The following is a 17,861-nucleotide window of genomic DNA, read 5'->3' on the forward strand; positions in this document are numbered from 1 at the left end:
CCACCTCTCATGCAGGACTGGCCTCAACAGGCTTTCTCTGCTGAGCACAGGGTTCACATCTTGGGCTCCTGCCCCTCTGCTGTCTGCCCTGCCCGTTCCACCCCCACCCTGGGTGCACCCCAGACTGTCCCAGTTACCCAGTTCATAGGTGACCAGGCTGAACTTCTTCTTGGTGGGCTGTGGTTCCTCCACCAGCATCAGTAGCTTGCGATCGCTCGAGATGTACAAGGACCAGATTATGGAGCAGTTGGCAGCTAAACCGGAAGCGGGAGCTCCAGAGCAGTCCCGAAGGCCTGTCCTCCTCCAGTGCAACCCCCTCTCTCCCCCTCTCTCCCTCCAGCCCCCAGCCCCCAGCACCAGGACCTTGCCCCACCTTCCCCCACTGTCCCCACCTGCCTGGGTACCTTGTAACACTACGCACACCGGCCGCTGCTTGGGCAGCATCTGGAAGGACACGCGGCCATCTGCAGAGCAGGGCAGGTCCATCCTCAGCATCCTCCGGGGTCCATCCGTCCCCCACCACACCCATCTTCCAATGGCCAGGGACCCTAGCTCCTTGTTCCCTTAATCCTTGGGGCTCCAAGGGCAGGTCTCAGGGCCATGCATCCATCCTGTCCCTGTCTTCTTAGTCTGCCAGTGTGCGTGACCCAGGTTCAAGCCTGGGTCCCATCAAATTGGAGGAAGCTTTGGAGTTCTCTCATTCTCCCTCTCCCTCTCCCTCTCCCTCTCTCTCTCCCTCTTTTCTATTGGGGAAGAAAACATCGTCAGCAGTGACTCCCCACCTGTGGGAAAAGAAAAGGAAGGAGGAGGAGGAGGGGAAGAAGGGAGAAGAAGAAGATTGTAAGTGTTTCTGCTGGAGCTGAGAGATAGGCTCCAGCGGAAGTGAGCCAGTCTGAGCAGAGAGCCCAGCCCCACGGAGAGACAATCAGAACAAGGCTGCTCCTCTTCTCTTGGGGTGAACGGGACTAGTGGGAAGAGTGGATCTTTGGCCCCCATCAATGGTGTAGCTAACTGAAAATGAAGCCAGGTCATTAATAATAACTAATAATAATCGCACTCACCCTCCTAGCATTGTTTAGGAACTTTTTATGAGTCAGTTTTTCTTTTTGGGGGGGCAGGTGGTGGTGCATCTGGCTGAGCGCACACATGACAGTGATCAAGGACCCAGGTTCAAGCCCCTGGTTCCCATCTGCAGGGGGAAAGTTTCACAAGTGGTTTCACAAACTTTCTCTTTCCCTCCCTAGCTCCCCTCCCCTATCAATTTTGTTCTGTCTCTATTCAACAGTAAGTAAAATAAAAATATCAAAACAATTTTTTTTTGGCCAACAGGATTATCACTGGGGCTCATTACCTGCATCACTCCAATGTTCCTGGTGGCCATTTTCTTCTTTTTTAAAAAAATAGAGATAACCCCATCAGGGTTATCTCTGGAACTCAGTGCTGGCACTATAAATCCACTGCCCCCAGTGGCCTTTTTTTTTTCTTTCTCATTTTTTAAAATATTTATTTATTCTCTCTTGTTGCCCTTGTTTTCTTTTTATTGTTGTAGTTATTATTGTTGTCATTCTTTATGCATTGTTGTTGGATAGGACAGAGAGAAGAGCAGGATACATGTGTTATAATGCTCAAGCCCCCTGTGCCCACCTACAGCAGCAAAAGCTTCATGAGCTATGAGACAGTGCTGCAAGTGTCTCAGCTTCTCTTTCTCTATTTCTCCCTTCTCTGCCCATTCATTTCTGTCTCCACCCACCCATCCATGCAGCCAGTCAATAAAGTGTTTTTTAAAAAGACAGAGGGTGAGGGGCCGAGCAGTAGTGCACCAGGTTGAGCGCACACATTTCAGTGCACAGGATTCAGGTTCAAGCACCTGGTCCCCATCTGCAGAAGAGCAGCTTCAAAAGTGGTGAAGCATGGCTGCAGGAGTCTCTCTGTCTCTTTCCTTCTCTACCTCCCTCTCCCCTTCTCAATCTCTTTTTTTATTTTATTTTTTAATATTTATTTATTTATTCCCTTTTGTTGCCCTTGTTTTATTGTTGTAGTTATTCTTATTGTCGTTGTTGTTGGATAGAACAGAGAGAAATGGGAGAGAGGGGAAGACAGAGAGGGGGAGACAAAGACAGACACCTGCAGACCTGCCTTACCGCTTGCGAAGCGACTCCCCTGCGGGGCGGGGGGGGGAAGGGGGGTCCTTGCGCTTTGTGCCACCTGCGCTTAACCCACTGTGCTACCGCCGACTGCCATCCCTTCCCCATCTCTCTGTCTCTAGCCAATAATAAAGAAAGAAGAGTTTAAAATGAAATGAAGAAGATAGAGACTGAAAGAGAGAAGACACACTGGACACTGTAGCACTGCTCTGCTGCTTGTGAAACTCCACCATGGCCCCCACCCCCCTGCCACCTCCACCCCCACCCCTGCAGGAGCTCCTATGGTGGCCTGAGGGCTCAAACCCAGGTCTTCACACCACAGTAATAATGTGTGCTCTACTGGGTAAGCCGTCTGGTGGTCCCCCGGTGCCACTTTTGACAGCACTATACTGGCATGATGAAGTAGGTACTAGTACTTTCATTAGCCCTGTTTAGCAGATGAGGAAATGAGGCCAAATAAAGAAGTTGCAGGCTAGGTCCAGCCTTAAGTGGCTTGGGGTGTATGTCTTCCTTTAAAAGAGTCTTTCTCTAAAACCCTTAGTAGGTTCAGGACCGGGAGACAGTTCTAAAAATCCCCTGGATCCAGCCTTCCCTGAAGTTGACCTGTCCTGGTCAGTTCACAAATTCGTTATACTTAAAAGATTTTTTTGTTTGTTAAATACTTATTTATTTCATGAATGAGGAACAGAGAGAAACCAGACCACCACTCAGCACCAGCATATGCAGTGACAGGGGTCAAGCCCCAGGGCCTCACCTATGCAAGCCGCAAATTTGCACCCCCCCAGGCTGTTTAAATGGATTTTGAATTAGGTTTCTGTTCTCTTTCTTTTTTTTTTTTCTGTTTTTTTTTTTTTTGTTGTTCTGTTCTCTTTCTTAACTATTTATCTATCTCTTGGATAGAGACAGAGAGAAATAGAGAGAGAGAAAGGCACCCGAAGCACTGCTTTACCGCTGTTGAAACAGTGTGGGGACGGGAGCTCTGAACCCAGATCCTCGTGCATGGAAACATGTGTGCCGGGGCTGGGTGGTGGCGCACCTGGTTGAGTGCACATATGACGGTGCACTAGGACCCAGATTCAAGCCCCCGGTCCCCACCTGCAGGGGGAAAACTTCCTGAGTGGTGAAGCAGGGCTGCAAGTGTCTCTCTGTCTCCCTCCCTCTCTATCAACCCCTTCCCTCTCAATTTCTGGCTGTCTCTGTCAAATAAATGAAGATAACAACAACAATACAAAAAACTTTTAAAATTACTTTTAAAATACAGTATTTAAAAAAAAAAAGGGAGTCGGGCGGTAGTGCAGTGGTTACGCACAGGTGGAACAAAGCACTAGGACCTGCCTAAGGATCCCAGTTCAAGCCTCAGGCTCCCCACCTGCAGGGGGGTCTCTTCACTGTTAGTGAAGCAGGTCAGCAGGTGTCTGTCTCTCCCCCTCGCTGTCTTCCCCTCCTCTCTCCATTTCTCTCTGTCCTATCCAACAACGAATACATCAATAACAACAACAATAACTGCCACAGTAAAACAAAGGGGAAAAAAAAAAGGAAAAATGGATAAATATTTTTTTTTAATTTAAAAAAAGAAAGAAAGAGGGAGCCAGGCGGTAGCGCAGTGGGTTAAGTGCAGGTGGCACAAAGCGCTAGGACCAGCATATGGATCCTGGTTCGAGCCACCGGCTCCCCACCTGCGGGAGTCGCTTCACAGGCAGTGAAGCAGGTCTGCAGGTATCTTTCTCTCCCCCTTTCTGTCTTCCCTTCTCTCTCGATTTCTCTCTGTCCTAGCCAACGACAGCAACAACAATAACAATAATAATAACCACAACAATGATAAAACAACAAGGGCAACAAAAGGCGAAAAGATGGTCTCCAGGAGCAGTGGATTTGTGCTGCTGGCACTGAGCCATGGCAATAACCCTGGAGGAAAAAAAAAAAAGAAAAAAAAAGAAAGATGTGCTCAACTAGATGCACCACTGCCGGGCCCCTTGGGCTTCTGTTCTTCGAAATCAAATACATTACAGAAGGCACACACATACCCCAAGGCCCAGCCCTATCCTTGCAAGCACATTAACCCACACCCTCCCAGACACAGTCCCCAGCCTGGACCTTCCTCAAGGCATATGGTGGGGGGCAGGGAGGTTCTGAGTTTTTGGAAGCGAGCGTCTCTTGGGCTGCCCCCTCCCTCACCTGTGATGGTGCCTAGGTAGAGATAACCTTCCTGCTTGCCGGTGGTGATGGCCATGATGTACTCAGAGCCGTTGCTGGGGAAGAACTCCGGGCACAGCTTCTTGATGCATTCATCTGCCAGGACCCTCACCCACCTTTCTGTGAGAGCCAGCAAGGGGGGCGGTCCTCAGGTCCATGGGTTCAGACCTGGGTCACCCCACCTCTATATTCTGAGGCCTGGTGAGCCAATTGCTTATCCTTTCCCACCAGCACAGCTGCTCACAGTGGTGTTTCAGGGTTCCAGCTGCCTTTGAGAAAACAGCCGTGGATATGGCTCAGGTGGGACAGTGGATGGGGCACTGGACTTTCAGACATGAGATCCGGAGTTCAATCCCGGGCATCCCATGTGCCAGAGTGATGCTCTGGTTCTGTTTCTACTTCCTTCTCTCAAATAAAAAAAAAATGTTTTTTATTCAGACTACAGATCAGCTCTGACTTAAGGTCATGTGGGGTACTGAGTCTGGGATTACAGAACCTCAGGCATGAAAGTCTTTTGCATAACCATTATGCCATATCCCCTACTCATCAAATAAATTAATTAAAGGGGGGCTGGGGGGACAGCATAATAGTTATGCAAAAAGACTTTCAAGCCTGAGATTCTGAGGTCCCAGATTCAATTCCCAGCACCAGCATCAACCAGAGTTGCTCACTGCTCTGGGAAAAGAAAAAAAGAAATGAAAAAGAGAGATTATAGCACAATCTTCTGTGACTCTGCAAGTTAACCTTGGTGGGAGGGAAACTCTTAGAACTACAAAAGCATTGACATTGTTTTAAAAATGATTGAGAGCCATGGAGACACATATAGGTTATAAAACAGACTTTCATGCCTAAGTCTCCCAGGTTTGATCCCCAGAACCACCATCAGCCAGAGCTTAGTGCTCTGGTAAAAATAATAATAATAATAATAAAATAATAATAAAATAAAAATGACTAAGTATTTTGTGATTTTTTCTTTCCTCTCTGATCAACCTCTATGGCTTTACTTCTCCATAGAGTTCATGTTTATTTCTTTCTCCTTTGTCAGCCTGTCTTTATGACTCTATTTGTATCTCTCTCCCTACCCCCAAATTTCTCTCCTGGTATGCATCTTTTAGTTTTTATTTGCCACCAGGATTATCACTAGGGTTCAGTTATCTGCACAGCTGACTCCACCACTCCCCAGAGGTCCTTCTCTCTCTCTCTCTCTCCCCCCCCCCACCCTTTTCATCCTCTTTGTATTGCCACCAGGGTTATCTCTGGAACTCAGTGCTGGCACTATAAATCCACTGTTCCTAGTGGCCATTTATCTTTTTTCTTTCTTATTTTTTAAAATATTTATTTATTCTCTTTTGTTGCCCTTTTTTTTTAGTTGTAGTTATTATTGTTGTCGTTATTTATGCATTGTTGTTGGATAGGACAGAGACAAATAGAGAGAGGAGGGGAAGACAGAGAGGAGCAGAGAATGACAGACACCTGCAGACCTGCTTCACCGCCTGTGAAGCGATTCCCCTGCAGGTGGGGAGCTGGGGCTCAAACCAGGATCCTTAACGCCAGTCCTCGTGCTTTACGCCACCTGCGTTTAACCTGCTGCGCTACCGCTGACTCCCCTTTTTTATTTGATAGGACAGAGAGACATTGAAAGGGGAGGGAGAGTTAGATAGGAGAGAGAAAGATAGACACCTGCAACATTGCTTCACCACTTGTGAAGTTTTCCTCCCTGCAGGTGGGGACTAGGGACTTAAAACGGGGTCCTTGTGCATGGTAATGTGTGTGCTCTGCCAGGTGCACCTGTGCCTAGTGCTTTCTCTTTTCTCCTCTCTCTCTCTCTCTCTCTCCCTCTCTCTCTCTCTGGGGGTGGTGGTCTGTCCTTGCTGCTGCCCACGTTGCTTCCATGTGGTGCTGGGGATTGAACTCAAGGTCTTCTGCACAGTAATGTATGAGCTCTACTAATGATGTACCTGGCAGGCCCTCCACATGTCTTTATCTCTCCGTGCTCCCTCCCTTCACTACCACACCTTGAACTTTCCACAGCTGGTTCACAGTTCCAGGGGAGATGTGGCTGAAAGCCCCACCCTAGCTTACAAAATGTAGGAGAAAGCCCCTGCAGATGGACCATGATGTTTCAGGACCTCGGAGAGCTCCCTACTCCCACAGCTTACCGCCCCTCCACCCCACCCTAGTTCTGGGGTCACTGAGGCCTCCTTCCTTGGGTGCAGGTCTGAGACGCCCTGGGCCCCAGGCCTCCTCACCGCTGCTGTGGTTTTTCTCAAGGAGCGTGCTGTAATTGCCTGTGAAATAGTAGACCAGCTGGTTCTGCCGAATGAAGAGAGTGCTCTCCAAGGCGATGGTGTCGTAGATGGTGGCTGTGAAGTTGGACTGGGGGCAGTAGAAGGAGCCTACCCAGCAGCTGTCAATGCTCAGCTGCAGGAGAGGTGGAGGCAAGAACTGCAGTGAGCAGGTGTCTGCACCTCAGCCCCAGTAGCCTGAGTACTGGGCTGGTGCTTGCCCCCAGCAGAGGCCTTCCCTACTCAGCCTACAGCACCCCAATGTTGGCCAGGGAAGCAGATGGCCCTGGCCAGAGCTAGCTGGGGCTTCATGTACTCCTTAGAGCAGCGCAGTGCATGGTGCTGACTCTGCTCAGCAGTCCTGGACCCCAGATACCAGACACCAGTGTTGTTCCCACGGATAGAAACATGCATGGCCCAAGGTTCATTTTTTTACATGAGATTGAGAGGGGGTAGGGGATATAGAATAATGGTAATGCAAACAGACTCTCATGCTGGAGGCTCCCAGGTCCCAGGTTCAGTCCCAACCACTAGCAAAAGCCAGAGCTGAAGCACTGGTTTAGTAAAATAGGCAAAATGTGTGTGTGTGTGTGTGTGTGTGTGTGTGTGTGTGTGAGAGAGAGAGAGAGAGAGAAACACAACAGGGGCCGGTGGTGGCACACTTGGTTGAGCGCAGGTTATAATGCACAAGGACACAGGTACAAACCCCTGGTCCCCACCTGCAAGGGGAAAGCTCTATGAGTAGTGAAGCAGTGTTGCAAGAGTCTCTGTGTCTCTCTCTGTCTCCCCCCAATTTTTCTCTCTTTCTTTCTTTCTTTCTTTCTTTTTCTTTTTCTTTCTCTTTCTCTCTTTTTTTTTTTTATCAGAGCACTGTCTTGCTCTGGCTTATGGTGGTGCTGGAGATTGAACCCAGAACTCTGGAGCCTCAGGCATGAGACTGTCTTTGCATAACCACATGCTATCTACCCTCTGCCCCCTCTCTCCCTCTCTGTCATGCCCTCCCCTCTCAATTTCTGGCTGTCTCTATACAATAAATAAAGATAATAAAAATTAAAAAGAGAGAACACAGCACTGAAACTCCCTTCAATGTGGTGAGGACTAGAGCTGAACCTGATCAAGTGCAGGGCAAAGTAGCACACCATCCAAGTGAGCTATTCTGCCAGCCCCATGGTACACTGAAAAAAAAGACCCACTCGGGAGCTGGGCGGTAGCACAGCAGGTGAAGCACTCGTGGCGCAAAGTGCAAGGACTGGAGTAAGGATCTTGGTTCAAGCCCCGGCTCCACACCTTCAGAGGAGTCGCTTCACATGTGTTGTTGCAGGTCTGCAGGTGTCTCTCTTTCTCTCCCCCTCTCTGTCTTCCCCTCCTCTCTCCATTTCTCTCTGTCCTATCCAACAACAATGACATCAATTAACAAAAGTAATAACTACAACAATAAAACAAGGGCAACAAAAAGGGAATAAATATTTTTTAAAAAGACCCATTCATCCATTCATTCAAGACAGAGAGTGAACCATATCATTCCAGCATATGCAGTGCAGGGAACTGAACTCAACTAGCCAAGGAAATTTTTTTTCATGGAACATGATTTCAACACACAGACTCACTGATCCCTGACACATTTTTTCTTTTCCTTTTTTATTTCTTATTTTATTTACTGATTGGTTAGAGGCAGTCTTTTTGGATAACCATTATGCTATTTCCTCAGACCTAATATATATGTGTATATATATATATATATATATATATATATGTATATATATATATATTAAATGTATAAATAAAAGCAAAACTAGACTTTACTGGAAGAAATGTTATCAAGGAAAACATGAATGTTCTTCTTTACCTGTCCTATTATCATGAAAGTGTCCTTGAGAAGGTTAGTTCTAAAAAGCAATAAAATAAAATATTGTGATTCACTCAGACCAGATGTTGTTGCTGTGCTTGGTGCAGCTAACCTGGACCGTCTCACCACTGGTGATGGCGACTGTCATACAGAATGTGTTGCCTTGTTATTGTCTGAAAGGATGACTGTTCTCTGTGAGACGTAGCTAGAAATTGTCTTTGCCAGAAAAAGGATCATCACATCTCCCTGTCCTCCCACATGCATAAAGGAAAGGAAAGCTGTGAGTCAGCACGGATTCTTATTTGAGCAAAAGTTTGGGAGTTCTGACTCACTTAGCTTAAATGAGCAACATGCCGGGTTGCCCCGACCACTGTGATTGAACTGGAGTGGACACATGGTCTGAACTGAGCCCAGTGAAAGGACCCTTATGGCTCAGGGGTTGTGCGGACACCTCCTCTCTTCTTGTTAGCCTGGAAGATACTGCTTCTGTGGTTCCTAATGACAGGGCCACACACCTGAGAAGCTATGACAATGGAACCAGGTCCAGGACGTAGAAGGGAGAAATGGTCTTAGTGACACCATTTGAACTCCTGGGTCCTCACGAGGTCTGTCAAGCCAGGCCTGAGTTTCGCAACTCCTCAGGTGCACCTACCACATCCATTTCCTGCTTTAACCAACATGGACTGAAGTTGTGCCTTGGTAGCACCAATTCAAGTGTGTGTCTGTCATTACCATCAAAAGAACCTCAATTCAGACACTCCTGTCTGATCTGAGAATAAGGCAGGCTCATGGGGGTCCAGGAGAGTGGTCAGTGGTAGAGTACCTGCCTTGCATGTGTGAGGCCCTGGGTTTAACTCCTGCACCACATAAATGGTTGAGCAGTTCTCTGTTCTCTCCCTCTCTCTCTCTCTCTCTCTCTCTCTCTCTCTCTCTCTCTCTCACACACACACACACACACACACACACACACACATAAGAAAACAAAAAGGTTCTCAATGCCTAATGTGAAGCCCTTAAGCCTATGTGTATATTGAATTTACAACTTTCCAGAGTTTAAACGGTGATGCATCCGTGCACACTTACCTATCTGGGTCCTTGTGCATGGCAACATGTACACTCTGTCAAGAGTGCTATCACCTGCCCCCTTCTTTCATATATTTTATTTTAATCTGTGAGACAGATAAACCAAAGCATGCTCCAGTCTGTCTTATGGTGGTGGTTGGGATTGAACCTGGAAGTTCAGAGCCTCGGGCATGAAAGTCTCTCCCCATAACCATTATGGTATCTTCAGCCTTCCATAGCCCCAGGATTTTCCTCAGTTGTTTGATTGTTCATTTGCCTGTTTTCAGGGGCTCAGCCCCAACTTCCTACCAGTGGTCCCAGCCCATCTCTCCTGCTGGAGCTGTTTGGCTCACCTCCACAAGAGAGTAGTCTTTGAAGTTGGTGTCACTGACAAGAATGACCTTCTCCTCTGGAATGCCACCCAATATCAGCACAGGTGTATGTTCCACAGTGAACCACAGTGGCCTGGATGCCGAATTCAGGAAGTACCGGGGTTTCAGATCAAAGATCTGTGGCATGAGGTGGGGGGGCGGGTGGGCAGTGCAGAAGAGATAGTTAGCACTAAGCTCTCCTCCCACCCTGCCAGGACTCTGGCTTTCTGGTAAAAGCAAAAGTGAAGTGTGTGCCCTGTCCCATGAAGGACACCCCCCCCCCCCAGCAATCACTTCTATCACTTCAACCCCCATGCTCTCCTCTCCTGGCTCAAGGAATCCTCACTACCTCTCAGACTTGCTGGGCACATTCCCAGCTTAAAGGATGACTGTTCTCTCTGCCTTAAATTGTGCTTCTGGTGAGCTAGCGAGATAGCACAATGGTTCTACAAAAGACATTCATGCCTGGGAGTCGGGCGGTGGCACAGTGGGTTGAGTGCACGTGGCACAAAGCACAAGGACCGGTGTAAGGATCCCAGTTTGAGCCCCAGGCTCCCCACCTACAGGGGTGTCGCTTCACAGGAGGTGAAGCAGGTCTGCTGTGTCTATCTTTCTCTTCCCCCTGTCTTCCCCTCTTCTCTCCATTTCTCTCTGTCCTATCTAACAACGAAGACATCAATAACAACAATAATAAGTACAACAACAATAAAAAACAACAAGGGCAACAAAAAGGGAAAAAATAAATATTTAAAAAAAAAAGACATTCATGCCTGAGTCTCTGAGGTATTAGGTTCAACCCTTAGCCTCATTTAAAAAAAAAAAAAAAATAGGGAGTCGGGCAGTAGTGCAGCGGGTTAAGTGCACATGGCGCAAAACGCAAGGACCAGCATAAGGATCCCGGTTCGAGCCCCCGGCTCCCCACCTTTAGGGGAGTCGCTTCACAGGCGGTGAAGCAGGTGTGCAGGTGTCTATCTTTCTTCCCCCCTGTCTGTCTTCCCCTCCTCTCTCCATTTCTCTCTGTCCTATCCAACAACAATGACATCAATAACAATGACAATAACTACAACAATAAAACAACAAGGGCAACAAAAGGGAATAAATAAATTTAAAAAAAAAAAAAAAAGAGGGGCCGACAGTAGCACAGCGGGTTAAGTGCACATGGTGCGAATCACAAGGACCGGCGTGATGATCCCGGTTCAAGCCCTCTACTCCTCACCTACAGGGGAGTCGCTTCACAGGCGGTGAAGCAGGTCAGCAGATGTCTATCTTTCTCTCCCCTTCTCTGTCTTCCTCCTCTCTCCATTTCTCTACTTCTTATCCAACACCAACAGCAATAACAACAATAAGAATAACAAAAGACTGCCATGTCGTGATCCGGGAGGTGGTGCAGTGGATAAAGCAATGGACTGTCAAGCTTGAGGCCCCTCCTTAACTCCTACCCTGACTCACCTCGTCCCCTATGGAGAACCCTAGTGTTCCATCTTCCTTCTTCTTCAGGAAGCCATTGATGTTTACTTGGAACCTGACAGCGAGTTCTGGCTCAGCCTTGGCCCCCAGCTCCCAGGCCCCAGCCCCTCACCCGTCTCTCCTGATTCCACCCAGGAGTCCCTCCCAGGGCCCAACCTGGCACTGGGTGCAGGGAGGGCACCTTTTGCTGGGGATGAAGGGCCCCAGGCCGTTGCTGCTGATGTCCACGTCCATGACCACACTGCCGTTCTTGATGGGCATGGGTGTGTACCAGCTCATGACACACAGGTGCTCCACTGTGCATGCCTCTGCAGGCCAGGGATGGGACAGGTAGGCTACACTCAGGCATCCCTCCAGCTTACTGGCTGCAGGGCCCTCCCTGTGCCCCCCCCCCAGACCCTGATGGGGTCATGATGCCCCATTTAGGCTCTGGAACCTCTGAGGCCTCTCCCAAGACCTCTAGCCCCAACAGGTCAGAGCTCCTCTGACAACCCCATCCTCCCATTCAGGTCTTACCTATCCCCCAGAAGTTCCTCCCCCATGGCCTTGTCCAGGCACAGCCCCCAATCCCATGCCCACCTGTGATGCGGAAGGGAGCTGCCTCCATCTGAATCTCCACATGCTCTGTCTTCCAGAGATAGAAGTTGACGGGAGACTGGAATTTCACTACCACCACAGGCTTCAGCCCGGTCAGGTGGCCCTTGCGGATCATAGTGTTTGAAACCTAAGGGGGAGATCGGCTCACAGCTATATCCTCAACTCCTTGCCTGGCACCAAATGGGAGGTGCTATGGCACCGAAAACGCTTGGGTGCTTTGATATCTTGCTCTCTGAATTAACCTGGAGCAGTGCATTCAGCTCAGTAAAATAAAGATCGCCTTTGAGTATCCCTATCTTCCCTTTAATAGTGTCTCTTCCTGGGCTGTATGGAGAGGTCAGAAGCAGTGGACAGACTAGATCTGAGCTGAGGTGGGGTGGGAGTAGGGGGTGGATGGGCCAGGATAGATAGGAGAGGGTCAGAGGGTAAGACTTTCAGACAGAACTTAGATGTGGAGAATGCACAGGAGAGATGGGGAGACAGCATACTGTTATATAAAAATAATTTTATTTATTTATTGGATAGAGGCAGAGAGAAATTGAGAAGGAAGGGGAGATAAAGAGGGAGAGAGAAAGAGAGATACCTACAGACCTGCTTCACCACTCATGAAGCTTTTCACTCTGCAGATGGTGACCCAGGGCTTGAACCTGGATCTTTCCACATTAAACATGTGTGCTAGGAGGTGCACCACCTGGCTCCACAAAAAAAGACTTTTCACATCTAAGGCTCTGAGGTCCCAGGTTCAAACCCTAGCACTACCATAAGTCAGAACTGTGCAGTGCTCTGTGTCTTTCTCATTAAAGTAATAAAATAAAGTACAGCATATATATGGAGAGGGAGTCAGGTGGTAGTGCAGCGGGTTAAGTGCATGTGGTGCAAAGCTCAAGGACCAGCCTAAGTTAATAAATAAATAAATAAATAAATAAATAAAATATCTAAAGAAATATACAAAACTTTGTTGGGGAAATAGCATAATGGTAATGCAAAAGACTGTCATGTCGAGATCCGGGAGGTGGTGCAGTGGATAAAGCAATGGGACTCTCAAGCATGAGGTCCTCAGTTCAGTCCCTGGCAGCACATATACCAGAGTGATGTCTGGTTCTCTCTCTCTCTCTCTCTCTCTCCTCCTATCATTCTCATTAATAAATAAAATCTTCAAAAGACTTTCATGCCTGAGGCTCTGAAGTCCCAGGTTCAATCCCCAACACCACCATAAGCCAGAGCTGAGCAGGGCTTTGTTTGTTATATACTTTGTTTCACAAGTAAATAAATAAAATATTTTAAAATGTTTCTAGAAGCTTATGTTTAAAATATGTACATGTTGCAGTGATAAAGCTTTGTACTCTTAACCATGAAGTCCCGAGTTCGATCCCTGGCACACATGTGCCTGAGAGATGTCTGGTTTTTTCTCTCTCCTCCTATCTTTCTCATAAATAAATAAATTAGAAAGAAAGAAAGAAAGAGAAAAGAAAATATCATTTCTAAAACACTACAAAAAATGGGAATAGATGGAAAATTCCTGAAGATAGTGGAGTCTATATATAGCAAACCTACAGCCAACATCATACTCAATGGCGAAAAACTGGAAGCATTTCCCCTCAGATCAGGTACTAGACAGGGATGCCCACTATCACCATTACTATTCAACACAGTGTTGGAAGTTCTTGCCATAGCAATCAGGCAGGAGCAAGGAATTAAAGGCATACAGATTGGAAGAGAAGAAGACAAACTCTCCTTATTTGCAGATGACATGATAGTATACATGGAAAAACCTAAGGAATCCAGCAAGAAGCTTTTGGAAATCATCAGGCAATACAGTAAGGTGTCAGGCTACAAAATTAACATTCAAAAGTCAGTGGCATTCCTCTAAGCAAACACTTAAGTTAGAAGAAATTGAAATCCAGAAATCAGTTCCTTTTACTATAGCAACAAAAACAATAAAATATCTAGGAGTAAACCTAGCCAAAGAAGTGAAAGACTTGTATACTGAAAATTATGAGTCACTACTCAAAGAAATTGAAAAAGACACAAAGAAGTGGAAAGATCTTCCATGTTCACGGGTTGGAAGAATTAACATCATCAAAATGAATATATTACCCAGAGCCATCTACAAATTTAATGCTATCCCCATCAAGATCCCAAGCACAATTTTTAGGAGAATAGAAAAAATGCTACAAATGTTTATCTGGAACCAGAAAAGACCTAGAATTGCCAAAACAATCTTGAGAAAAAAGAACAGAACCAGAGGCATCACACTCCCAGATCTCAAACTGTATATAGGGCCATTGTCATCAAAACTGCTTGGTACTGGAACATGAATAGACACACTGACCAGTGGAATAGAATTGAGCATCCAGAAATGAGCCCCCACACCTATGGACATCTAATCTTTGACAAAGGGGCCCAGACTATTACATGGGGAAAGCAGAGTCTCTTCAACAAATGGTGTTGGAAACAATGGGTTGAAACATGCAGAAGAATGGAACTGAACCACTGTATTTCACCAAAGACAAAAGTAAATTCCAAGTGGATCAAGGACTTGGATGTTAGACCACAAACTATCAAATACTTAGAGGAAAATATTGGCAGAACTCTTTTCCGCATACATTTTAAAGACATTTTCAATGAAACGAATCCAATTACAAAGAAGACTAAAGCAAGTATAAACCTATGGGACTACATCAAATTAAAAAGCTTCTGTACAGCAAAAGAAACCACTACCCAAACCAAGAGACCCCTCACAGAATGGGAGAAGATCTTTACATGCCATACATCAGACAAGAGTTTAATAACCAACATATATAAAGAGCTTGCCAGACTCAACAACAAGACAACAAATAACCCCATCCAAAAATGGGGGGAGGACTTGGACAGAATATTCACCACAGAAGAGATCCAAAAGGCTGAGAAACACATGAAAAAATGCTCCAAGTCTCTGATTGTCAGAGAAATGCAAATCAAGACAACAATGAGATATCACTTCACTCCTGTGAGAATGTCATACATCAGAAAAGGTAACAGCAGCAAATGCTGGAGAGGGTGTGGGGTCAAAGGAACCCTCCTACACTGCTGGTGGGAATGTAAGTTGGTCCAACCTCTGTGGAAAACAGTCTGGAGAACTCTCAGAAGGCTAGAAATGGACCTACCCTATGACCCTGCAATTCCTCTCCTGGGGATAGATCCTAAGGAACCCAACACATCCATCCAAAAAGATCTGTGTACACCTATGTTCTTGGCAGCACAATTTGTAATAGCCAAAACCTGGAAGCAACCCAGGTGTCCAACAACAGATGAGTGGCTAAGCAAGTTGTGGTATATATACACAGTGGAATACTACTCAGCTGTAAAAAATGGTGACTTCACCATTTTCAGCTGATCTTGGATGGACCTTGAAAAAATCATGTTAAGTGAAATAACTCAGAAACAGAAGGATGAATATGGGATGATCTCACTCTCAGGCAGAAGTTGAAAAACAAGATCAGAAAAGAAAACACAAGTAGATCCTGAAATGGAATTGGCATATTGTACCAAAGTAAAAGACTCTGGGGTGGGTGGGTGGGGAGAATACAGGTCCATGAAGGATGATAAATAACATAGTGGGGGTTGTATTGTTAAATGGGAAACTGGGGGATGTTATGCATGTACAAACTATTGTATTTACAGTTGAATGTAAAATATTAATTCCTCAATAAAGAATTTAAAAAAAAAGGGAAGTGAATAAATAAAAAAAAAAAGAAAATCTTATTTCTAGTAGGTGTTGTATGAACAGATAAGGGAATCAATATCAGACTTTCACAGATAAAACAAAAGCCACAAAGGTGGGTTGGGTGGTAGCACAGTGGATTAAGTGCACATGGTGTGAAGCACAAGGACCACTGTAAGAATCCTGGTTCAAACCCCCGGCTCCCCACCTGCAGGAAGCAGGTCTGCAGGTGTCTGTCTTCCTCTCCCCCTCTCTGTCTTCACCTCCTCTTTCCATTTCTCTCTGTCCTATCTAACAACTACAACATCAATAACAATAATAATAATAATAATAACCAAAACGACAATTAAAGAAGGGAGGGGAAATAGCCTCCAGGAGCAGTGGATTCATGGTGCAGGCACCGAGCCCCAGCAATAACCCTGAAGGCAAAAAAAAAAAAAAAAAAAAAAAGACAAGGCCCATGATATAAAACTGCTTATAGCCAACATTCTCTGACCTTTTTCTGTGAACCAGAAAAACTCTGACAGCACCCACAAGTACTTAATCATTTTATTAGGTGGGCCAAATCATTACTAGACCCCTGCCAAAGATGTAGATAGTTTTGAAACTGAGATGCTCAGTAACTTGCCTCTGTTTTGTTTTTGTTTTTTTGCCTCCAGGGTTATTGTTGGGGCTTGATGCCAGCACTATGAATCCACTGCTCCTGCAACCATTATTTTTTATTTTTTATTTTTTGGACAGAGAGAAACTGAGAGGAAAGAGAAAGAAAGAGAGCGGGAAAGACATGCGGACTTGCTTCACTACTTGTGACATGACCATCTGCCCTGCAGGTGGAAAGCCAGGTGCTCCAGCCAGGATCTTTGCTCAGGTCCTTGTGCTTCATACTATGTGTGCTTAACCTGCTGAGCCAAGGCCCGGCCCACATAACATGTGTCTTTATACAGCGATTATGTGGTAAGTTGGGATGTGAATGCAAGAATCCTGACCTCAGAACCCAAAGAATTAACTGTCAAGCTATTCTTTCTCCAAGAAAATGCTAGTCAGTGAAAGACTTGAGCCCAGATCTACAAAAATTTGACAAAAAACAAAAAACGACCTACTATGTACCTTATAGAATATTGGGAATCTTGAGTTCTTTGGTTCCGCATATTAAAATGTTAGAGACTCACCGTGTTGAGCGCACATGTTACAGTGTGCAAGGACTGGGTTCGAGCCCCCGGCCCCCACCTGCAGAGGGAAAGCTTCACAAGTGGTGAAGTAGGGCTACAGGTGTCTCTCTGTCTCTCTCCCTCTCTATCACCCCCTTCCCTCTTGATTTCTGGCTGTCTCTATCCAAATAAATAAATACATAAAGATAATAATTTTTTTTAATGTTAGAGACTGGAGAACTGAGGCCCACACTAACTGAATCCAACCCCAATGTATCAACTTACCTGTCCATCACAGTAATAGTAGATCCTCAGGTAGTAAGGAAAGCCCATATACACCTGCAAGAAGTTGGACACATATCAAAAATTCAGTGGGGGTAGAAACAGGACCCGCGGACCCCCTGACTCCAGAGTACTTACCTCATCCGGGTCGATGGGTGCGCCCACCAGCAGGCTGAATACTTTGCTCACTGAGTTCAGAGGCAGTTGTTCCGAGAAGCGGTCACTTCCTTTAAGGCCCACCTTCTCGAACTTGTTCAGAAGAACAGTCCAGCTACAATCCGGGATATCCCTCACCGCCCACAGCCTCGTTGGTGCCCATAGCACCGCCAGCAGTGCCCCCAGCACACGCAGGGCTCTGAGTCTCCGCCACATGGGGCCACCAGGAGGCAGCTCACGACAAGGCTGGAACCTGGATAAAGCGGGGATCAGCACCTGCCAGCAGTTCTACCCTCTGCCTTCTCCTTCAGAGATCCTGACTGGCATCCACGCTTTGCCCTGCCCTTGATCTTGAACCTTCCACCTCTGCTTAGACTTCTGGTCACAAGCCTGCTTTTGCTCCTGACCCGGACGGCGCCCCTGCTCTTGCTTCTGCCTCCCACCCTACTCTTGCTCCTGGTTCCATCTTTGCCACAGACGTCGCCCCTCCCCTGGGCCCTGCACCTGCTCCTATTCCGGACCCCATCGTTGATGCTCCTGGCTCTACTGGTACTACTAGCCACGCCCCTGGTTTCTTTCAGCTTCCCCGTCTTGCACCAGAACCTTT

At 46.7% G+C, this 17,861-nt stretch overlaps 1 protein-coding gene across 3 annotated transcripts in view; it reads right to left on the reverse strand.

Moving 5' to 3' along the window:
• Positions 1-17,861, reverse strand: part of LOC107523705 (potassium channel subfamily K member 6) — a 57,688-nt gene that overhangs the window by 20,436 nt on the left and 19,391 nt on the right. The window contains exons 4-13 of one of the 3 annotated variants that reach the window (XM_060185870.1): positions 17,237-17,507; positions 17,102-17,155; positions 11,948-12,092; positions 11,550-11,676; positions 11,351-11,423; positions 9,884-10,039; positions 6,587-6,758; positions 4,320-4,457; positions 405-464; positions 138-254 (exon numbers count right to left, since the gene is read on the reverse strand). In XM_060185870.1, coding sequence (XP_060041853.1) covers positions 138-254; positions 405-464; positions 4,320-4,457; positions 6,587-6,758; positions 9,884-10,039; positions 11,351-11,423; positions 11,550-11,676; positions 11,948-12,092; positions 17,102-17,155; positions 17,237-17,507 — 1,313 coding nt within the window. Of the gene's footprint in view, positions 1-137; positions 255-392; positions 465-4,319; positions 4,458-6,586; positions 6,759-9,883; positions 10,040-11,350; positions 11,424-11,549; positions 11,677-11,947; positions 12,093-17,101; positions 17,156-17,236; positions 17,508-17,861 lie in introns of all 3 variants that reach the window. The other 2 variants (XM_060185871.1, XM_060185872.1) reach the window with 2 other exon arrangements.

Source organism: Erinaceus europaeus, chromosome 2 (assembly GCF_950295315.1).
Source record: "Erinaceus europaeus chromosome 2, mEriEur2.1, whole genome shotgun sequence".
Lineage (NCBI taxonomy): Eukaryota > Metazoa > Chordata > Mammalia > Eulipotyphla > Erinaceidae > Erinaceus > Erinaceus europaeus.